This window comes from Saccoglossus kowalevskii, chromosome 9 (genome assembly GCF_978046115.1).
Source record: "Saccoglossus kowalevskii chromosome 9, keSacKowa6.1, whole genome shotgun sequence".
Lineage (NCBI taxonomy): Eukaryota > Metazoa > Hemichordata > Enteropneusta > Harrimaniidae > Saccoglossus > Saccoglossus kowalevskii.
Genome location: NC_140649.1, coordinates 29,268,579 through 29,289,645, shown reverse-complemented (window position 1 = coordinate 29,289,645; position 21,067 = coordinate 29,268,579). Strand labels below are relative to the sequence as shown.

At 35.5% G+C, this 21,067-nt stretch overlaps 1 protein-coding gene and 1 long non-coding RNA gene across 3 annotated transcripts in view; one reads left to right on the top strand and one right to left on the bottom strand.

Moving 5' to 3' along the window:
• Nucleotides 1-494: 494 nt before the first annotated feature.
• The window catches only part of LOC100329094 (Nahoda-like protein), a 39,488-nt gene continuing 18,915 nt past the window's right edge, over nt 495-21,067 (bottom strand). The window contains exons 11-31 of one of the 2 annotated variants that reach the window (XM_085503020.1): nt 20,731-20,934; nt 19,307-19,513; nt 18,664-18,875; nt 18,304-18,495; nt 17,977-18,121; nt 17,364-17,443; nt 13,902-14,145; nt 13,466-13,548; nt 13,040-13,125; nt 7,215-7,351; nt 6,382-6,477; nt 6,051-6,170; nt 5,841-5,935; nt 5,523-5,595; nt 4,664-4,740; nt 4,150-4,369; nt 3,625-3,816; nt 2,049-2,245; nt 1,649-1,855; nt 1,246-1,393; nt 495-1,154 (exon numbers count right to left, since the gene is read on the bottom strand). In XM_085503020.1, coding sequence (XP_085359146.1) covers nt 1,051-1,154; nt 1,246-1,393; nt 1,649-1,855; nt 2,049-2,245; nt 3,625-3,816; nt 4,150-4,369; nt 4,664-4,740; nt 5,523-5,595; nt 5,841-5,935; nt 6,051-6,170; nt 6,382-6,477; nt 7,215-7,351; nt 13,040-13,125; nt 13,466-13,548; nt 13,902-14,145; nt 17,364-17,443; nt 17,977-18,121; nt 18,304-18,495; nt 18,664-18,875; nt 19,307-19,513; nt 20,731-20,934 — 3,119 coding nt within the window. In that variant the 3' untranslated portion in view covers nt 495-1,050. 2 annotated transcript variants of the gene reach the window in all.
• On the top strand, nt 9,136-11,514 carry LOC146739132 (uncharacterized). The gene is made up of 2 exons (XR_014930429.1): nt 9,136-9,197; nt 11,380-11,514. It is a non-coding gene; the product is annotated as an uncharacterized LOC146739132 (long non-coding RNA).

Genomic DNA, 21,067 nt, shown 5'->3' with positions numbered 1-21,067 from the left:
TAATTTTTTAAATTTTATTTTAATATATATTTTTTGTATTATTATTATTAATTTTTATTATAATTATTATTAAATTTATTTATTATTCATTTTAATATTTGCCTCTACAATTAATTCGCCGCACCGGTGGCTTTCATAAACAAACCAATTTTTGCAGTAAAATAATTGTAACGTCAAAAAATTATTAAAATAAATAAAAATTATATATAAAAAAATTAAGCCAAACAGAATCTTATTTTAGGATCTTAGTGTATGTAGTGCAATGTATAACCCCAATTCTCCGTAGTATACTTGTACCGTAACCATGTAATTATTTTCAATTCAAGTGTCCGTGGCTGGATTTGGATCAACACATTTCTGACTTGTTCAAACAATATTAGAGATGATTTTACATTTTTTTTTGTATACGAGTTATATCAATGACTGTAAATGTCATTCATACCAGCAAGCATCAAAGATCATTAGTAAAACCTGAATTCCACATATGCTAAGTCTTCGTACAAATAGCAACATATAAAGTGTATTTTATTCAAATAATAATTTTATGATCCCAGTGCGTGCAAATCGTTGTAGGTGTTTTCTGAATGAAACTGCAAAATGAATATTTAATGCGACAACAAAAACAAACAAAAAAACAAAACAAACGAACACAAATGTAAATATCATGATGTTTTTAGGTCATTATAACATCAGAAGTCAAAATACATATTTTCAGAGGTGCAATAAATAAATGTATTCATTAATATTGTTATCATGGATTCAATTAATCTAGTGGATTACTCCAATGACTCTCACCAAATTATTATTTAATAGAAGGCTCTTTTATGTGCTTTTTAATTCGATTATACATAAATAATTATTTATTATGTATTTAGCGAAATAAAAAAAAATATTTCAAGAGTACTATAATTGTCTATGACGGTATAACGAATGTGCACTCACTGTAAAATTGGTGAAATACAAAGCTATGAAAACGTTACATGGCTATGAATGCTTTACATTTTAAAAAGTTATACATATATGTATAGTACACGTATCCGTATTGATGCATTATTCATGAACAAAATGATAGTTCATTAAAAACGTGCTTATAAAAACTAATACATTCGAACCAATTGCGACCATGGGAGGAGCACCACTGATTGGCTGAGCTTCTGCAAAAATAAAATAAACATACGGTATGTAATTTAATGGTCTACAATGCAAGTAAATAAAATAATAGCGATACGTGAAAGAAATACTTACCGCATTTATTAACACACACGCGTTGTGAACTGACCACCGGGGTATGTGCGTGTTTACTGATTGTGTTAGTTACTGAGTCGAACCCTCCACCATTTACAACATAGAAGAAATAAGCACAATCGTCTCCCGTACCGTCCAATGCAACATCCTGTAACACAAAAATGTTAAGCCAAAAGTTGGTAAATTACTGTAAAACCTCAGTAATTTATCTAACCCATATTTTTGCTAAATAATGTTATAGTCAATTAGCATACAATAAGTTACCGAAATTAGATTGCTCGCACATTTTTTTTTATCTTACTTTTATTTTACGTAAATAAATGAATGCACGACGTCACATGTGCATGGCATTGTTTAGTTTTGAATATATTGGCCAAAGCTAACATACATATTTTTAAAATACCTGTTCGTCACCAGTATTTCGTTTCCTCTTGAACGCGACGGTTGTCATCCCATCCACCACAATGCCAGTTTTCAATGTGACGTGTTCGCTATCATCCACAACAGCGCCACCACTGTATGAGTCGATCCAACCATCGTATATATAAACTGATGTTGTATTTCCGCTGCCGTCATCGCCAACCCAGCCAATCACAACGTCACTCTTAGGCTAGGTAAAAACAACATCAGATGCGAAATCGGATCAATGTATGTTTTTTAATACATTATCGTAATTTTACAATAAAGACAAACAGCCCAGGTTATCTGTACTTTCCGAGGTCCAATAGACCTAAACTGTTGAAGAAGTCCGGTCTCGGAGCGCTTCATCGGAATGATTTGAACTAATTAAGCAAAAGCATTACCATGTGTTTGTCCAACGAGAATCCAATTCCGGTCCATTTATTATTACCACCATTGCTTGTTATTATCTCAAACGTTACGTCATCACTGACGTCATCGTATGACCAAGTCACACTGTATTCACATGCATCTCCTGCACAATCGGTTGGTGTTTTCCATTCACCTTGGCAGAGACCCGACAATAAGTCATCAGGATCAACTGTAAATTACACAAATCATAATTTGTCAAAACATGGTAACAAAAGTAATGTCAGTTCATCAGTTGTATTAAATGCTGCTACAAGAAAATTGACATCAATATATATCAACTTTTATCAAGGCGAACGAAATATCGTAGAAGTCACACTACATGGAAGATATTTAAAAAAAATGCTCATTTGCAACACACACAGTTTGTACACATTTAATAATATTGTAATCCTCGGGGGCGGAGCTACGTCACAAGACGTTCGACGTTGCTAAGACGCGCATCACTGTACATGCATTTCTATGGGCTCTGTGCGTGCTGCTGTGGAACGCCGGTCGAGCCGGTGAAAATTCGAGAAAACAACACAAACTCAACTTTGATGTAATCCTGAACAACCAAATTTATATATGTTACACACGTAAGGCTAATCTTGTTACACTGTTCAGGGAAGTGTCATGAATTTGTTTTCGCGTATCTGTTGACCGACTTACTTAGCTGATTATTAGCTGAATTGCTGTGTTATGTCTGTCATCGTTTAGGCCTATTTGAAGTTTTGGACGGAACTTGGCTCAGTGATTTGGAACTAATTACGAGATAATCGTCGCCATTCTGACAGTTTATATTCATAGTTATTAATGTAGTGAACGATTAATCAAAAGATATGACGTACTTAGTGTACTCAGTGAGTATTCAGTACTTAGTGTGATTGGCTTTATGATTGAAGGTTACGCCCTAGAGTCTTTTTACTGCTTTGTAATTGGTTAGAGTTGTGAAAATGAATAAAGAGAGTTTGAGTTGGTCCTGAGGAGCACAGCACGATAGACGCAGTCGAGAGTCCAGTCCAGACTCGCCTTGAGGCAGTCCAGTCTTGGGCGAGTCTTGGTTCAGCCTTGTGAGAGTCTTGGGGACTTTTCCCCAGGGCGCTGTGTCTTATAGAGTGCTCCAAAAGATCGACTAAGACGAGAGTTGAAACGTATTTCGTTGTGTGTGCCTTATTTGACTGTAAAGTTAAAGTGACTTTCCAGATCCCGTACCTCAAGGGGACGAGATAGAGAGACGAGACGAGTTTTCCCCCTGACACGTGTGGAGAACCCTGTGGAGAAGAATTTCCCCCTGATAGAAGTCTCAACCATCCCAAAGTACCGTTTTCTGCGAGTTTTTGACCTTTGTTTTCACCGCGAGGGTTGTCAAGCGGTGAAAATGCCCGGATGACCGCCCCGAGGATAGATAATACGAAGGGCTTATACCAATTTCAGCTAAGACGGTGATGTTATTCTTGCGACCGACTGGCAATTTGCATATATGTTCGTTTGCACCATAATTACGTGGACATGAAAATTCCAAAGTTTACGAAGCTTCGATATCATGTAGTACGTAATTTTTTTCCTTACCATAGAAATTCATCACAACAGCGCCTCTCTGCGACGTATCATGGCCATGCCATCGTAGTTCATCTATTTTGTAGAATTCCTTATTGGGTTCGTGATTGGCTGGTGGAGGATGATAACTTCCGACTTCCTGGCCACGCGACCAAATAACTGCCATGTCCTCGTTCACAATGCTGTGGTCATAGACTTCATTTGCTATGGTACAATATAAACAAGTTTATGTGTAACAGAATAATTCAGCCGTTGAAATTAAAGCGGGGGAGTCGTCACCTGCGCATGCGTCAGATGGCCATAGCGTGTCATTGTTTACAAAGAAGCGTCTACCCATGAGCCTTTGCATCTTTAGCGCTTGGGACTCAATTATCGCGCGTGCGCAGGTGACGACCCTCCCGCTTTAAGATATTAACCACTGTCAGTGAAAGACAAAGTTTGAACAGAATACATGTATACTAGTATTCGCTTTTGACATTTTCTAGGAATTTGTGACATACAGACACGAATGTAGCATATAGGTTCAACAAAATATACCTTGGAGAGGCTTTCTAAATTTAACAGTTGTGATGTAATTTTCTTGTTTGGCTATCGCGGCCGTGAGTTCATAGGTGCCGCCGAACCATTGGTCGGTATTTGGCGTAGCAAGGTCACGTGAATAGAAATCACCAATCCGATGATGGGTTCCTTCCACCGCCATGCCGATTACCATGTCTGCGCACTCCATTCCTTTCAATGGTCGTTCTTCTTCGCGTCTCTGTTTGTAAAAAATATAAACTCATGAACGAAGGAAAACTGTAACAATCCAATGAATTAATATTTAGGTACTTTCTTCAAAATTTGAACCAATCCTGCAATATAACTAAAGACCAGATCGTAAAGTCTCAGATCGTTTTAATGTCGGCATACATCGCCTATGGAAATTGCGTTCTGACAGATCATGGTTTGGTAACCAATTAGAGTACGCCGGACGAGACAGATGCAATAAATCAATAACAGTTGTCATAGTTTCCATAAGATGAATTAAGCTTCAGACGAACACTCTACCCACTTTTCGCTTTCCCTCGGCGTCTCTGTCTTCGTACCCATCGTAACCCAAGGGAATATTCATACATTCGTGTGTCAGATCTGCAAGTAAATGCTATAGGAATAAGTTAAATTGGTATATTCAGCAGACTATCGCCGGAGTTGGTCAGTTTTAAGCACAGAGGGCTTTGGTTCGCTGTTGGGCGCAGAGGGCTTGGTTCGGTGTTAGGCACATAGGGCTTGGTTTCGAGTTGGTACGGGTTCAGTCCCCCCGGAATCCTGTCTGCTTAACTACCATGAAATACACAGTTTTAAGCATTTTACTGTCCCAGCTTCAGTTTTGTACCGAACATGTTGATCATTGTAGTTATCCACGTTGCATGAACTTTTCACGAAATATAGAAAACGTTTTGCACTTCTACACTTAAAATGTATATATCACTATGATACCCATATGCGTCTTTGTATAATATTTCTGGGGGACAAAATACGAGCATGTACATTTAACTTGTGAAAAAAATTCAAACAGACGACCAAATCGACCCCTTAAGTTCTGATGCGAGCCTGAGCGCCTTCAGTAACATGGCAGCCGTGAAACCAGGGACGCGAAATTCTCCTATTCCCCATGGGTATCTTCTCTGAATACACAATACATTTGTATTAGGGATATAAATTCAAGACACCCAAACACATATAAATATTTACTTAATAAATTCAGTAGGACCTGAAATTGACATCGATTTTCAACTTGGAAGATTTGGCACCCACTAGTACCAAGGGCGGTGGCTCCAACCAAACGCTGCACACATAAATTGGAAGGTAAACCACCAGAGTATACCATATTAGCATACGGAGCAGTTTATAATATTTGTCAGGATTTGTACCTGTTGGTTTCCATCCCAATGCAATCCAACTTTGTCCTTGTACCTTTAGAGCCACTTCAATTTCAGAAGAATCCTGCAATGTCGGACAGAGTTGATTGGTTACATTATATGTGATATGCATTTCCAGTAACTCACATGGTAGTGTGGCGATGTGTAAGTGATTGTGTAGGTGCCTATTCATTGTTTCTTTTAACTGTTCAAGTTAAAACGTTAAACAAATATCACCAAATAATAACTACAAAGCCTATATACAAATAACAATTTCCATACAAATGTGTTTGTTTTTTGAAAGTTTAAAAATAAATGAATATTCTTTACCTCAATTATTTTCCAGTATAAGTCGGCAAGTTCACTCAGTTGAAGGTGGTAGTATTCACTGTCATCGATTTCCGCAGAAAAACCAGCGGGATTTTCTAAAGTTAAAGATTAAATATTTGTTAAAATCATTTTCTCTCAGCATTCCCCAATCACGAACATACAATTTGACTGTAGGAGCTTCCGATCAATGGAAATGTATTGCTTTCTCACCTTGTGTACACTTGTCGCCATGGTATCCTGGCTCACAGAAACACTGTTTCCTAAAGATAGGCGATGATTGCACATTCCAACACCTGCCGTTGTTGCAATCGTCATCGCTATCACATTCATCTATAATAATAACAAAACAGCAACGTTATCAGTAATATCGTATCTCGACATCGAACATGTTTAAAAATATACAACGTTACAGTTTATTCTCTGAATTTTACCGTCCCCTTTATCACGAATCGCCGACAATACATTTCAAATAAAAAAATGCCAAGCAGAGCCCTTCATGATTAATTTATATTGACATCAAACCGTATGCAGGATGTCGTACCCTGGTATTGGCAATCATCCCCATAATACAATCCATCACATGTACACGTGTCTTCTGAGCATGCGCCATGACCCGAGCAATCACACTGAGCATTGTCTGCAAAACGAAAAAAGACAAAACAATAATATAATAATATTCTTCCACCATCTTAGTTTTACACAAGACAACTATGATTTGAGCATGATTTGAGATGGAATGACCAAATTGATCCTAATCAATGGTATCAGCATATTAATATAATTAATATAAATAATTAATACGAAGTTAAATAATGAAATGTATCAAAATGGTATATGGAGGTCAATCCATATTAAAAGTTATAACCCAGTGTTTTTAACCGTTTATTCTTTATATGACTAGCAGATATTAGAATTTTTGGAGCTTCGTGCTGTATTTATTTTTCATAGGCAAATCCCTTTTTTATTGTTAGGTCGTCCACGATAAATACCGGCTACCTTCAAGGCAATACACGCGTATGTCACCATTATATTGTATTTCCGTGTCATAACAGCTTGACTAATATATGAGATGATCTATCCCTTGGCCCCATGGTCAAATTTAATTTATCACGTAATAAACCTCCCGCGTCATTCAGGCAAGCTAAAACACAACTATTCGAAAAAATGTGTCTACAGAACCATTCCTGGATGTTTAACATATACTTCTTGCGATTCATCTGAGCTTGCATTTTTCTTATCTGCACACACAACTCGTAGTCGTTAAGTCGGCAGAGTGGAAATTTCGACCAGTTACGATCTGTGGCATTTCCGATTACAAACTGTCAAGAACGACAGAGTTACGCACGCAGAACGATGTATTTTGCATGTCCATACCTTGGATTGATATGTCAGCACACGTCCAGAAGTTTTTACCAATGCCATTTTTGTACTCTAAAGCTTGTCTAATTATACGTATGGTGCATTTGTCACAAGTAACGTCATCTGGGAGAGTGACCTCATAGTATTCCCGACTGTGCCATTACAGTGAACCGAGGAAAAAAAAACAAAAGAAATCCTAGGTTAAAAACAAAGAATCTTCATGTACTGCACACAGTTGGCGCTATATTATAATATACCCACGACCAAATAGGTTTCCGTACAAACGTCGAATGCGGACAAAGTTCCATCAATAATGAATACGGACTAGTCTTAACAATGTTGAGTGGTATTAATGTTAAGCTCTTTATCCAGACGTCGGATACAAAGCATAAATTGAAAAGTTTGTCTCTTGGCAAATTGCCAAAATTGCCAAGTCCATGGAACAACGTAAGCACAGTAGAACTGTAGTGATATGGTGTCGAGATTTGATTTCCGTCACTCTATCGTGACCACGACAAAAGTGTTGCATGTCACATAAATGACCTGATTGAATAATATACCCGTATGGGTTCACTGATAAATTAAATAACATAGTTAAACTCTGGTGACCTTGCACTTTGTTATGTAATATTATTTCCTTTATCATAGTTTGTTTCAATGTGAATATGCATTGTCATAATTAATTTTGAATACAGACAGGTTTTCGAACTGAAACAGGGATAATACTTGTATGTGATATATATATATATGACTATGAACTGACTAAGGGCTCAGTTGAACACTGTTAGTAAGTATTCTGAAAATACACAGAAAAAAAAAACGCTGCAAAGATTTCTAATGTCTTTGGTTTAACGATGTAGATTCTCAACAGTACTGTTTATTTCTCTCTCAACTGGACACCAACTTCATGGTACATACTTCAAAGCTGAAGTTGATTTGCATACAAAGCAGAACTTGCAACATGATAGTTATCCCTAGTGGGCGCTTTTTACTTTTCAAATAATACAGTCATCACACAATTTATATAATGAAGCAGATCCTATTTGTCTCAATAAATCATTAATTTTTGACAGAGATACTTGTACAAAATACTTGTTTTACAATTCCGTTCACGTCTAAATGCAGCACTTTTTTCTGAGGTGAAGCATTTGTTTTTATACTAAAATATTTGAATTACTTTGAATAATATTAATACAGAAGTACAACTGATGTTCAATTATTACTGATTTGATTTAACCAAAACACATTTAAAACAAACAAAAGAAGCATACTGAATTATGGGTAAAACTATTGCTTAACAACAACATAATTCTCATGCACAGTTCGTCACTGATTTCACATTGTTGTAGTCACTGTAGAATGAATAAAATAAAATAGAACGAGCTAGCTAGCTAGCTGAAAAGTGAATCATAAAATTATCAAACAAATTGATGGTAGTTTAATAAATATGAATTCAGAATGTTCTATTTCAAGAAGAAGTAAAAGTGTACAATTTTCCCCTCAAAGTGTGGATGCAAGGTTTTGCCTGTTATGTATTTTTGCATTATTTTTCTTTTGATATATTTGTACTAAACAGACATAATTTTTATTTGGCTTCAGATCTTGACGCAATGATCCCGGGACCCGCCGTAGGCGGCAGGATTTCCATTCGAGGTCAATTTTGGATCACCAGGTCATTCCTAAACGCGTAATTAGGACTGAGTCGAGAATCAATTTTGGGTGCCAGAAATCATCCAAAGACGTTTATTTGGGTATAATTTGCGCTGTCAAGACAAAGTTCAGGCTAATAAAATAAGATTGACGACGTTTTCCCATGAGAAAAAAGTGAATTATTTGTTGAAAAAGGCGGAGAAAAATTGATACGCAGAAATCGTGACGTTGACTCTACGCATACAATGCAGCGTCATGGAAATTGTCTACAGTACACGTACGCGCATCTTTCGATGACGTGATTATTTTGCCAGCCAGCCCAGGACGCCGTACAGACATTGTACTAAGGTAAGAGCCTTTGCCCTTTTCCACAAATTTTAATATATTCTTAACAATTGCTTTACCTCTAAAACTCTGCACACCATGCTATGATCATTCAGTGTTTTGTACTAAACGACTCATCGCTTAGCAAAGCCAATTTTCAGGATTTATTGGCACATGATGTCATGAATCAGAGAAACTAATGACCAAAAATAAATATTGCATCGTATATAAATGATGACAGCGATTTACTAGGCCTATGGCCTGTGAACTCATATGATGTGTGTGCACGGTGCGACTAGTAACAATTACCACGGCCACAGTTGTCGCGATGCATCTCAATAAAATAGCATCTAAAACCAATTAAGGCCGATATGTGTAAATACTTGTACATTAATAGTCTAGTCTATGCAACCAGCAATAATGACATGCAAGAATGACATTGGCAAAATGATGACCTCGGATGTAGCCATGTCTAGGGGCATGGATATGATTTATAGTCTTTGCCCATTAATGTAATGTTATAATGTATATGAAGTATGTGATCATGATTAATCTTCATGATCATTTGTGACCACACCATTGATTATTCGGCATAGGCTACCACACACTATAATATTGAGCAGAAAGTCATGCAAGAAATTGCATTTGATTCACCACATTGGCATGGCTGGCTGTATTCATTCTTACTTTTTCATGATCATTGTTTGGCTCACTACAAGTTTCTTGTGATTTAGGCGGATTTTTGTCACATGCAAGAAACAGCAAGAGCTGCAATGTGTACATCAGGGGGCTTTTATCATGCTTGTGATGTTGCTACTGTAGGTAAATGGCCACAGCAGGAATGTACATAACTGTCATTTATTAGGCAGAAACTGATAGGGGCCAATTCCTTGTGCTCACTACATACACATGTACATCAGTGAAGGTTTTTCTGTTGCCAGCTGCCATTTTTGAAATGGTGCCACCGATCAACAGTTCATGCCACTCACCTCAACCTTAAACAATGACATGTGTTGTCATTTGTTATTAATTCTATTTTTATGGAAATGAGTTACCTTTTTCTAAAATAAACAAAATTTGATAGTAATATCATCATGTAAAAAAAAGAAATTTTTTAAAATGATTGTATTTGATATAGAATGAACATGTTGGGGGAAAAAATAAATCTAAAATAATAAAATCCCTGCCTAACTACCCAATAGTTTTTACTCTAATACTGGAAACACCAAATTTGTTTTTCATTGGCCTCATAATGGTTTGAGATCTTTTTAACATGATCCACATAAATAATGAGGGATGAACTGGGATTCTGTACAAACAGGTCCATGCATTTACATTCTATGTTTCTTGTTTGATGTTGACTCATTTACAGCCTTGTCATTGGTGATACAAGAAGTTTACTCCTTATAGCATGTGTGTGGGCTATCTTATGCAAACCAACAATGCTGTTTTTGCACATGGTCAATTCACTCCGGTTATATGTCAGATGACACATTACCATTGCCATGCGATAAATTCATTACTTTTACCGGTTCTATCAGTCTGATGGAATTGATATCATCATTGATAACTCTATGAAGTACAATTACATTCCATATAGTCTCTTTGCACCTACTTTATTTCTTATTCATTCTGAATGGACAGTTGGATGAACATACAATAGCCTAAAAGTTAGGGGGTATATTTGTACAACACCCTGTAACTTTGCATGATATGGGTCTATAATACTGTCTTGTAAACAGTTAACTACTGGTTTTGTACAGTTTATTGTTGCTGCACATATACTTATTGAAAACAACAAGATATAGTATTTTCGGCAATATGACTACTACCAAATTGGTCGGTGGTGATACCTATCATTTGGGTCTTCCGTCGACACTTATCTGCTTTTGCACCATGAGTCGTTCCATGCACATCATACCAGATTTAATCATGACACTCCGTTTACAACACTAATTTACCTCATTATAATGTGCATAACCTGTGTTTTCATTGAGAGGATGCTTGAATGCACGGTAGTGCTTTCAGCATCCTCTCACTAGTTATTTACAATGTGCCTCAAGATTTAATTTATGGAAAGTCCAATCATTTCCAAAGCATCTCAACAATGTTCTTCCTATTGAACATTCCTCTACTCAACACCTTACTCAAATCATTCATTACAATTATATAATCCTTACCACTTGTTTTTTTTATTTTCTTCCAGGCAAGATAATTCAACCATCACCTGTATCTCCTATTGGTTCAACTTTTTACTTTATTCTTACTCGAATTTTTTTGTAAACTTGTTGTATATTGATGGTTAAGATAAAAAATAAAAACTTTATTTTTTCCTTGTTCATTACAGACGTTTATTCTATTCACACTATTTTTACATGGTTGTCTTCCAACTAGTCATGCTGAGTGATGTCTAATAGCAGCTGGCCAAATTACAATCGAGTGGTGGGTGGGTCACAGTCAAGTACAAATAAGCCATTCACTGCCAAAGAACACATATAATCATTCTTTCCGATCAAGTACTTTAACCCTCTTGATTCAAATGACATAACCAAAAGACTTAAGACATCACCTACTTCCTATAACACACAACACCATATTCACATAATTGTTCATACTTGTATACATTGTCACAGCAAAAACAATTACATAAATTTACCAACAGCTCCAGCAAATCATCTGCCCATATTAACTATAGCCTCTTTTGTAATCCCTCTAATACTTATATTTTGTGTTTCAATTACATAATGTTAGTCCAAAAATGTCAGCTTCTATTATTTGAACACAATCCCATTATCAAGGTCACGTTTGTATTGCGCTGGTCCCGCTAACTCTGGATCACAGTTTTGGCAACCGAAGGGTTATTCATAGGAGTGCTTATATCGATTATCTAACATCCTGTTTTCTGTTAAGACAGTTTATGTATTGTATTGATATGTTTGCAAATGTGTATTAGACTGTGCAACACGAGTTGACATTGAAACTCAGTCCTAGTATTCCCATGGGATTTGGGAGATACATTACCAAAGATATTGATTACAAGATAAATGATTTACTTCATTGAACACATACAACAATGCATATTCTCTGTGGGACCAGTGACCTTTTAATGTGTATCACCAGAAATCAGTGAAGTAGATGGAGAGTCTAGACTACTACTTTCTCAATTGTTACATGGTATTTTCACACAGGACATCTGACGTTCTTACTAATGTGAGCAAGTTTGATAAAAGTTGGAATAGAATTAATAATGTTAATCTATACACATTAACAATTATTAACAACAACAACAACAACCACGACGACAGACATTTTCCCCTAAACTTTTTCACCACCAGTTCCCTCTTTTCATCCCTAATTCACAAAATAGTCCTGATTATAGTCTGCACTTCACGTCAGAAGATTGGGACAAAAATAGCCACATAGTAAAAATAGTAAAAATTGACTCAAAAAATTAGGGTTGGCTCCAAAATTAGGGCTCATTTCCAGAAATATTTAAAAATATAAGAAGAAAGTGCAACAAAATTGTGATTGTGAAATGGTTAATATACCTTTTACTTTCATCTTTGATTATACTAGCCTGACATGTAGGCGTGAGTGGCGCCCTCGCAGGCCGAACGGCATCAGCCCTTGTGTTGGGTTTGAAGTACCGCGGAGAGCGCAATTTACGCGACTTTGTCAGGCTATGATGATACGGGCAGGGTAAAAAATACAATAGTAGGATTTTAATGATTATAAATTGTCGTAAATGTAATCATAAAAATACATCTATAATTATTGGACGTTGCACTCTGATATCATTCCTAAAGAGAATTATGTACCAAACAGTTTTAGGAATGATCTCAGGGGGCTATCTTAATCACACTTACGTAGAATCTTCACTCAGTATAAAGGCATCAACAGGTGACAACGCGTGGATGGTATCTCCGTCAAGAAGTTCAATCTTGTACCCACCCTGTAACATGAGGAAATATGTTTATTTATTTATTTTGCTTTTAGTATTTATGGATTTTTTATGGAGTTTGAAGGTTGATCAATGCAGTTTCCTCACAGTTTTATGATCCTGATTCCGGAGTCAATACACCGGACTCTATGAGATGGGTGAACTGTCCATCTTAGTTTCTTAGTTGAGATGGGTCACTGTCCATTATGAAAAATGTTGATATAATAAACAATGTGCCGGAACTATATTAAAAATGGTAAATGTACAATATATGAATAAATTCTACATAGTTTCAATACTCCCGTCCCTAATCTAACGGAGAACCAGCAGATGTACTAGTAAAACACCTTACCTCGTGTGCATAGGCCACGGATAGGAACCATGTAACGTTAATTACTTGGCCTTTTTCAAATGTAGTCACTGGGCTTTCTGCATCTGTAACAAGATTTTATAAATGAAATGCCCATTATCACGTATGCAAATGCTAATTAACATTAATCGTTTTACCGGGGGGGGGGTATACACAGTGGCTGAAATGCGGAATAGAAATTGTGACCTTTTGTAATTTAGTACGGTGACTGGTATCCCGGAAGTATGAGTACTAACAACTATCGGTATCTGACCCATGTCAGACGAAACAATTATAATATCTTGTATATTGGAACTACCACTACATCTCTTTGATGTCAGAGCTAGGTTTTGTAGGAAGTCACGGTTCCGGCCCACCAAGGTGTTTTGTAAACAATGCGAAAACGCCAGCGAATGATGTATGTTACAAACCCACTCACCTGACCGCATTCCGCAGGGCGGCAAGGTGGAAACATCGTCCAGAAAATCGAATTCATAATGTCTTGCAGGTGGATATGTAAGCTTGACGTGGCTTTCGACAAAAGTGTCAATCAGTACAGCGAAGTACAACACCAACGCGACAAGATTCATTTCGAATTCCTTACGCCAAACAAGTTGCGTCAGGGTCGTATAGAACAGTGCAGAACTTTCCCCTGGACAACCTTCATGGACACAATGCCCATTCTTTAAATCGGTCACGTGAACATGTCAGTGAGCAATACGAGAATACAAATAGCTGTGTATTTTCACTAATTGTCGAATGTTATGTACGACGCCCCCGTTGTCTAAACGTATACATATTTAAGATATTCTTAACACGCGAATGATAGATAGAATTTTTTTTATGATCTATGCACAGACTCTGGGCTCGTGTAACGCTGCAGTGAAACGGATCAAACAAAACCATATACCAATGTTATATTACAATTATTCATTTATCTCTTATTGTGAGATTTGTATTTATTTCATTCATTTACAGTATTTTTAGTATTTCCTTTTATTTTCATTTTTTTTATTATTATTACATGTTTTTGACTTTATTGTATTTTATGTCAAGATCTCAAATGGGATACGATAGCAATAAAGAATTACTTACTTACTTACCTTTTAAAGGAATCACATTTCACATCAAACGTTACTATGGCACCCCTGTATGTGACGCGATACAGTACGTCACAGCACAGTAAGTCATCTTATGATTTAGAATTCTTATGTCTGTACAGTTCACGCCCCCAAAACACAACTCATGCCAAACACGGCCACCGTGTCTACATTTTCTATGACCTTAGTATGCTTTGATAACAATGTTTGTATTTTAAATGAATGAAAAGCGAGGTGTCACGCTGTCAGCACATCCAGACCAGAGTCAGAGACAAAGCATCCATGTAAACAGAAATATCAACAGTGCTGCTGAATTTCTGTTTTCTGTGAGAAGTTATTTAAAGCAATATAAATCAGTCACAGACTTATCAAATGACATCCGAGAATATCAGGAATGCAGAACGTTGTGTGTATAGCGCCACCAGTGTTTAATCCTAAAACTATTTCGGATAATATGCAAAGTCAACAGTTGATGTTGTAATGTAGAAACAAAAGATAAAGAACCTCCTACCGAAAAACAAATATTGTATTGTGGAGGCATATTAAAAATACATTGATAAATATTGATTTTCCCACAATCTAAGTGCGATCTTCTAATGGAAATCACAAGTATGAGGTTTGACCTGGGAGCGACTTGAATTAATTACAGCCGGTCATACCTTTGATACGTTCCAATCATCTAAAAAAAATACCTAATTAAGGTAGAAGCCTAGTCATATTTTTTGACAAAATTGGTCATAAACCGCATGACAATGTTCATTAGTTTATTATGTACAATCATGAAGCTAATGTCTCATGGTACAATGAAATAGCATTATTTTGTGTGTTACAGTAATGCTTTTTGAGAAACGTGTCCTAATATTTCTTGAAAATTACTATTTTTACAACAATTCCATAAAATACAATGTTTAAACCCAAAACTAATTAGTTCATCACATTGTCTTACATGTCACAGTATTTATGTACTAAGATTCATTCAAATAAGATATCGAGATATTGATGGAAAAGCTGAAAACTGACTATTATGCAAATCAGATCATTATTATGTAGATTTTAATGTAAAATTGATAAGGTCTGCAGATTCCATGTACTAAGTTTCATTGAAATGTGATTTGAACACAAGTTATTGGTGGAAATGCAGAAAAAGGATGAATTATACAAATTAGGTAATTAATATGAACAGATTTTAACTCTGAACTGATCAGAGATGTGTACATGGAGCTTCTATGTACTAAGATTCATTGAAATAAGATTGGTACTTATCAATGGAAAAACCTGAAATTGACTAATTGTGCCAATTACGAGTAATTAATATCTATAGATTTTTATCCAAATCTAATCAGGTCTGCACATTGTTTCAAAGCACCTACTAAGTTTCATTGAAATGTGACCAGCAGTTCGAGATAATGGTGGAACAGAGATACGATATGGTAACCACAAAACAAAATGGTTTTCCAGTCTACAGCATTTCACAGGTCATTTATGTTAAAACTAGTCTGCATGGTCAAAAATGATGAAGTGAAATTGGCATTCAGGTATTCCCTTAGATAAACATTGGTTCGGCACATGCACTATCGTATTCACCTATATCTATAAGCTTTCACAGATTTTTAAAACTCTTCCTTCCTTTGTTGGGTAATTTTAGTTCATCAATTCACTGTGCAGTAACCTGCATGGTATTTGCAATCTGCAAATTTTGCGATTTGTCAGAAAGAACAAAGACATTTGCATTTTGGTGAAGTGGATACATGGACAAAAGTAAGGGCAGTTGCTACAAGTTTGCCTTCAAAAACTACAATTCTGATACAATGATGGTCACAAGTATAAGTGAGCAACAGTCTTGCATTGACAATTGCTTGGATGTTATTGAATTTAAAACCTACTTTGTAACTAATACCAAATCACAGCCTAGATAATAAACCAAAGGTGGATACAGAGCACAAAATCTAAAGGTTCTTTCAGTGTCTGCATTCATGGAAGATACAGCTACTTTTTAGCTTGTGTACATTCCTGAATAATTACATCTTCTATGTATATCAACATGGGCGTTCTGTGATGCTATTGCTCAGAACAACTTCACATGACCTTTGACCTATGATGTTATACAATTAATACACGATTTCATCTCCCTAACCCATCGTTTTTATTTCATAATAAACAAAATGAATTATACAATCTTTTAAGCTAAATATCCCATGGTTCTGTTTTACTATTTTTTTTATAAATAACAAGAGGTTGTAATTGGCTATGGTACTGCATTATGTACTGCACTCTATCTACAAGGCAAATATTACATACAATCAAACAAAACTGATTGATCTCTGATACCCGGTAATAGCTTCATGAATGTCCACCCAAACCAGTGACAGTCTTTGTAAACTACATCTACATGTATAACATTACTAAATTAAATGTGGTACCAAGCCATGAAGAGTGAGAGTTTGGTTACAGTCAGAGAAAACAAATCATTTTGCTGAAACATCTAGGTGGAATACAATAAAGTAGATACAAGTAAATAATCCAAAATAAATTTTCTTTTCAACAGAGGAATTTATACATAGGAACCAAGAGATCCCACACATGTAAATGAAACATTTATAAGGACTTTTATCTTCTTTCTTAATTACATATTTTGTTATTAATCATTATATTTTTTATTTAATGAACTAGGTTTTATATACAAATAATTTTAGTTGAAATAGCAAGCGGTTATTACATTTCATTGGCAGGTTGTAGAAATGAACCCATTATAATTTGCATTGAAGTATGTATTCTTGGGTATAGACTTAGATTCTTGTTACCACTATGCTGAGTATACTTGTTACCATGACAACTACCATTGCAGGGAAAATACTTGTAGCACCACCAACACCAATTACCGCTGAAATACAACATGCACAATGTCAGGACATATATCAAGTTTTTTAATAAGCAACAGTCAGTCCATGTTTAATTGCCATGAGAATAAATTGGACATCTTGGGAGCAATGGATTATGGGAAAATATATAGCCTGCACCTTGAGTGTATGGTAAATGAAGCTGTTATGTTCTTGTTGCCTTACATTTTAAATATTTGCAACAAATTAGCCGTGTCACTTATGAAAGATACATATTAGCTAAATTACAAAGGATAAGAAGGTAAATTAGCTGTAACTATTCTTAGAAAGGATACAAATTATATTATATTAGCTGTATCACTTAAAAGAGAAAAATACAGGTTAGTTAAATTAGGAAGGACATAGATTAGCTAAATGTAGCAATCTTTCTTTAGGAAGGATAATTGTTAGCTGAACTAGATGCATCATTTATTGTATAAGCTAAATTAGCTGTATCTCATCTAAGGAAAGACACGATTAAAATAGCTTAAATGACATTTTATAGTATGTCTGTTAGAAATAAACTAGTTTCACTTACAGCATGCTTTGATACATATTCTCTGACCGGATACAACAGGTGTTGTGCTATGAATTCCAATAGCTATGTTGTTATGATTGGTCACGCTACCGCCGCTTACAGGAAAGAACATATAACGACAAACATCATCACTGAAAGAAACATCCTATAAAGACAAATGCAAAAATTAAAAATTTTTGAGATATTGACGAGAATGCAGAACACAAGTTTTTCTATGTTTGTAACTATGGAAACTATCTTGGACAATTTAATAACACTTGAAATGCCACCAAATGTGGACTAAACCATTGTGCGGTGAAAGTGATCTTTTCATTTGTATTTTCTTACCGCTGCATTGTCATGCGTGTTTCGTTTTCTTGTGAATTTCATGGTGGTGATGCCATTGACATCAGACATAGCTTTATTCATCAAATTTTCTTTCGAATCTATCTGTGGTTGGTTATGTCCAGTTGCCCAACGATCTGTAATCTCAAACTGACCGTCGTCCATTATCCAACCAACAACCATATCACTTTTAGCCTACAGATACAGTGACAGGTGTACACATAAACAAGTTTATACAATAGATGTATAAGTAAACAAAGTAATCTGACAGAACAGTAGTAAAGTAAGCAATTTGGAACCCACTGACAAACCGTATTATCAACCTCATCTATCTATTGTGATGTAGTTTGTAAATACACCCACCATTAACTTATCATCAGAGAATCCGATGCCAAGCCAATTCACGTCTCCATTACTGTCACGACCATTCTTGGACTGAATTTCAAACACAATAGTATCATCCTCAATTTGATAAAGCCATGTGGCTCTATAATCACATTCTCCACCTTGACAACCTGTTGGGGTTGCCCACTCTCCTCTGCAGGGGCCACTAACTGATGTTGCATCTGGGTCATCTGTATTCATGAAAAGAAATTTTGTTGATATTGTAAATTCATAGTTAGCCTGATACTGCATTTTCTCTAGCAGCAATGTTAACTGATTTTATTCAAGTCCATCTTAGGTTATGTAGTTTATTTCCAATGCTTCTATATGTAACTCAAAATTTCCACAATGCTAGGATTATTTTATAATGTTCTATGATTTGCATTTTACTGCATCATTTACATATTATGTCATAATTTGCCATAAATGTACCATTTACACATCACTGCGTAATTTGCATAATATACCATTTACATATTGCTACACATTTGCATAATGCTACACATTTGCATAATTGTGCATCATTTGCATATAACACATTTACACATTGCTGCATAATTTGACATGCTTTCTATAGTTTAATGGGTATTGATATATTTTTGGTAGATAAAATAAAACTGACCATAGAAATTCATTGTAGTGACTCCTCTCTGATCTGCTCTTGTACCGTGGTATTTCAGTTCATCCACCCGGTAAAACATGTAATCCTCTGCCATACAGCTTTCTATACCAGATGCAGGGGCATGCCAGTAATCACCAGGAGTCTGACCACGTGCCCATATCACACTCATTAAACTGTTACTTATTGAATGATCCGACATCTCAGATGCTGAAAAATATACAACAACTCTTATTTTGCAGCAAAGAAAATGTATATTTAATGTAGAAATCAATAGTTGCGTATGCTCTCTATTTGTAGCTTATGTAACTAACAGATGTGTCTGTGTTCATAAAAAGGTACATTTTAAAGGATCTAGTATGCCATTGTTGGTTTAGATGCGATTCTATTGAAGATACACTTTCACATTACATTACAAAAAAAAAAAAAAATAAGCAGCCTGTTGGCTGAGATAGCTCCACTGTTAGCAAAGCACATTTTAATTAAATAATTGAAGATATCATCATGAAATGAACAAATTTAAAAGAAGTCTATCTGAGGTACCTATATGTATAACATCAAAGTAATCAGATTTGCGGTCAAAAATATCACTTTTCACCAAAAATATTCATCAAAATTAGAGAATTAAAGATATCATCACGAAATGAACAAATCTGAGAGAGGTCTGCCCAAGGTACAAATACACCAAGTAACAAAGCAATAACAATTTTAGTTGTCAAGAATAATCACTCATATGTTAAGCTCTGATCGACAAAGTCAACAGTGGAGCTAAAAAAAAAATTGAACACTAGGTGGCACTCTTCACAAATTTTAAACACAAGCTCACTGTGTATTGAACAGTGATTTAAAAAAAGCAATGTGAACAATGTGGATGAAAACAGATTTATAATATTGTTATACTCCATATTTCAGACCAGAAATATGATTCAACATAAACTAAAAATGATGAGTTTTCAGAACACACAAAGTGAATGCATTATTGACTGTTATTGTATGTACCAAAAACAACCAATGCATATTAGAGAATTTTTCTGTTTCAGTGAACAAATACTGATATGTGTGCTACAAAAATAGAGTCCACATATTTAAACAACAGTTTAAAGTGGGAGGGTCGTCACTCGCGGGAATTGTGTCCCAAGCGATGATAACAACACACACTAAAAACGCAAAGGATCATGGGTAGACAATTGTTTATAAACAATGACATGCTATGACCACCTGACTTATGAGCAGGTGACGAATAATTATGTTCATGGACTACAATTGATAATGAAGCAAGCAAAGCTCTATTATAAAAAAAAAATCATCCAGAAATTGCAGTGCTTCATAAAAATGGGTTCATTAATGTTGAATAGAATTTGAGAAATGGTTGTGGGACAGAAATTTATGAATAGAAACCAAAATATTAATATCTATAAATTTCTCACCTAAAAGTTTCTTTCTAAATACAATAGTTGTTTTTCCATCAACTTCTTTGCCATCCGCTGCCAATATACCATCAGTACCCATGTTATAAAACTCATCATATCGAGGTGTTGACCTATCTCTGGTGTAGAAGTCACTGATATGACTCAGTGAACCCATTTTAACAGAACCAATCACAAGGTCAGTACAGTCCATGGGATGCAAGTCTGAAAATCAAAAAAAGTAAATAACCAAAAAAAAAAATTAAATTAAAGTGTACTATAGAATTTACAATAGAAATAATTATACAAGCATACTGATTATCAACATTTGCATATTGAAATCTGGGCGCCATTTTTG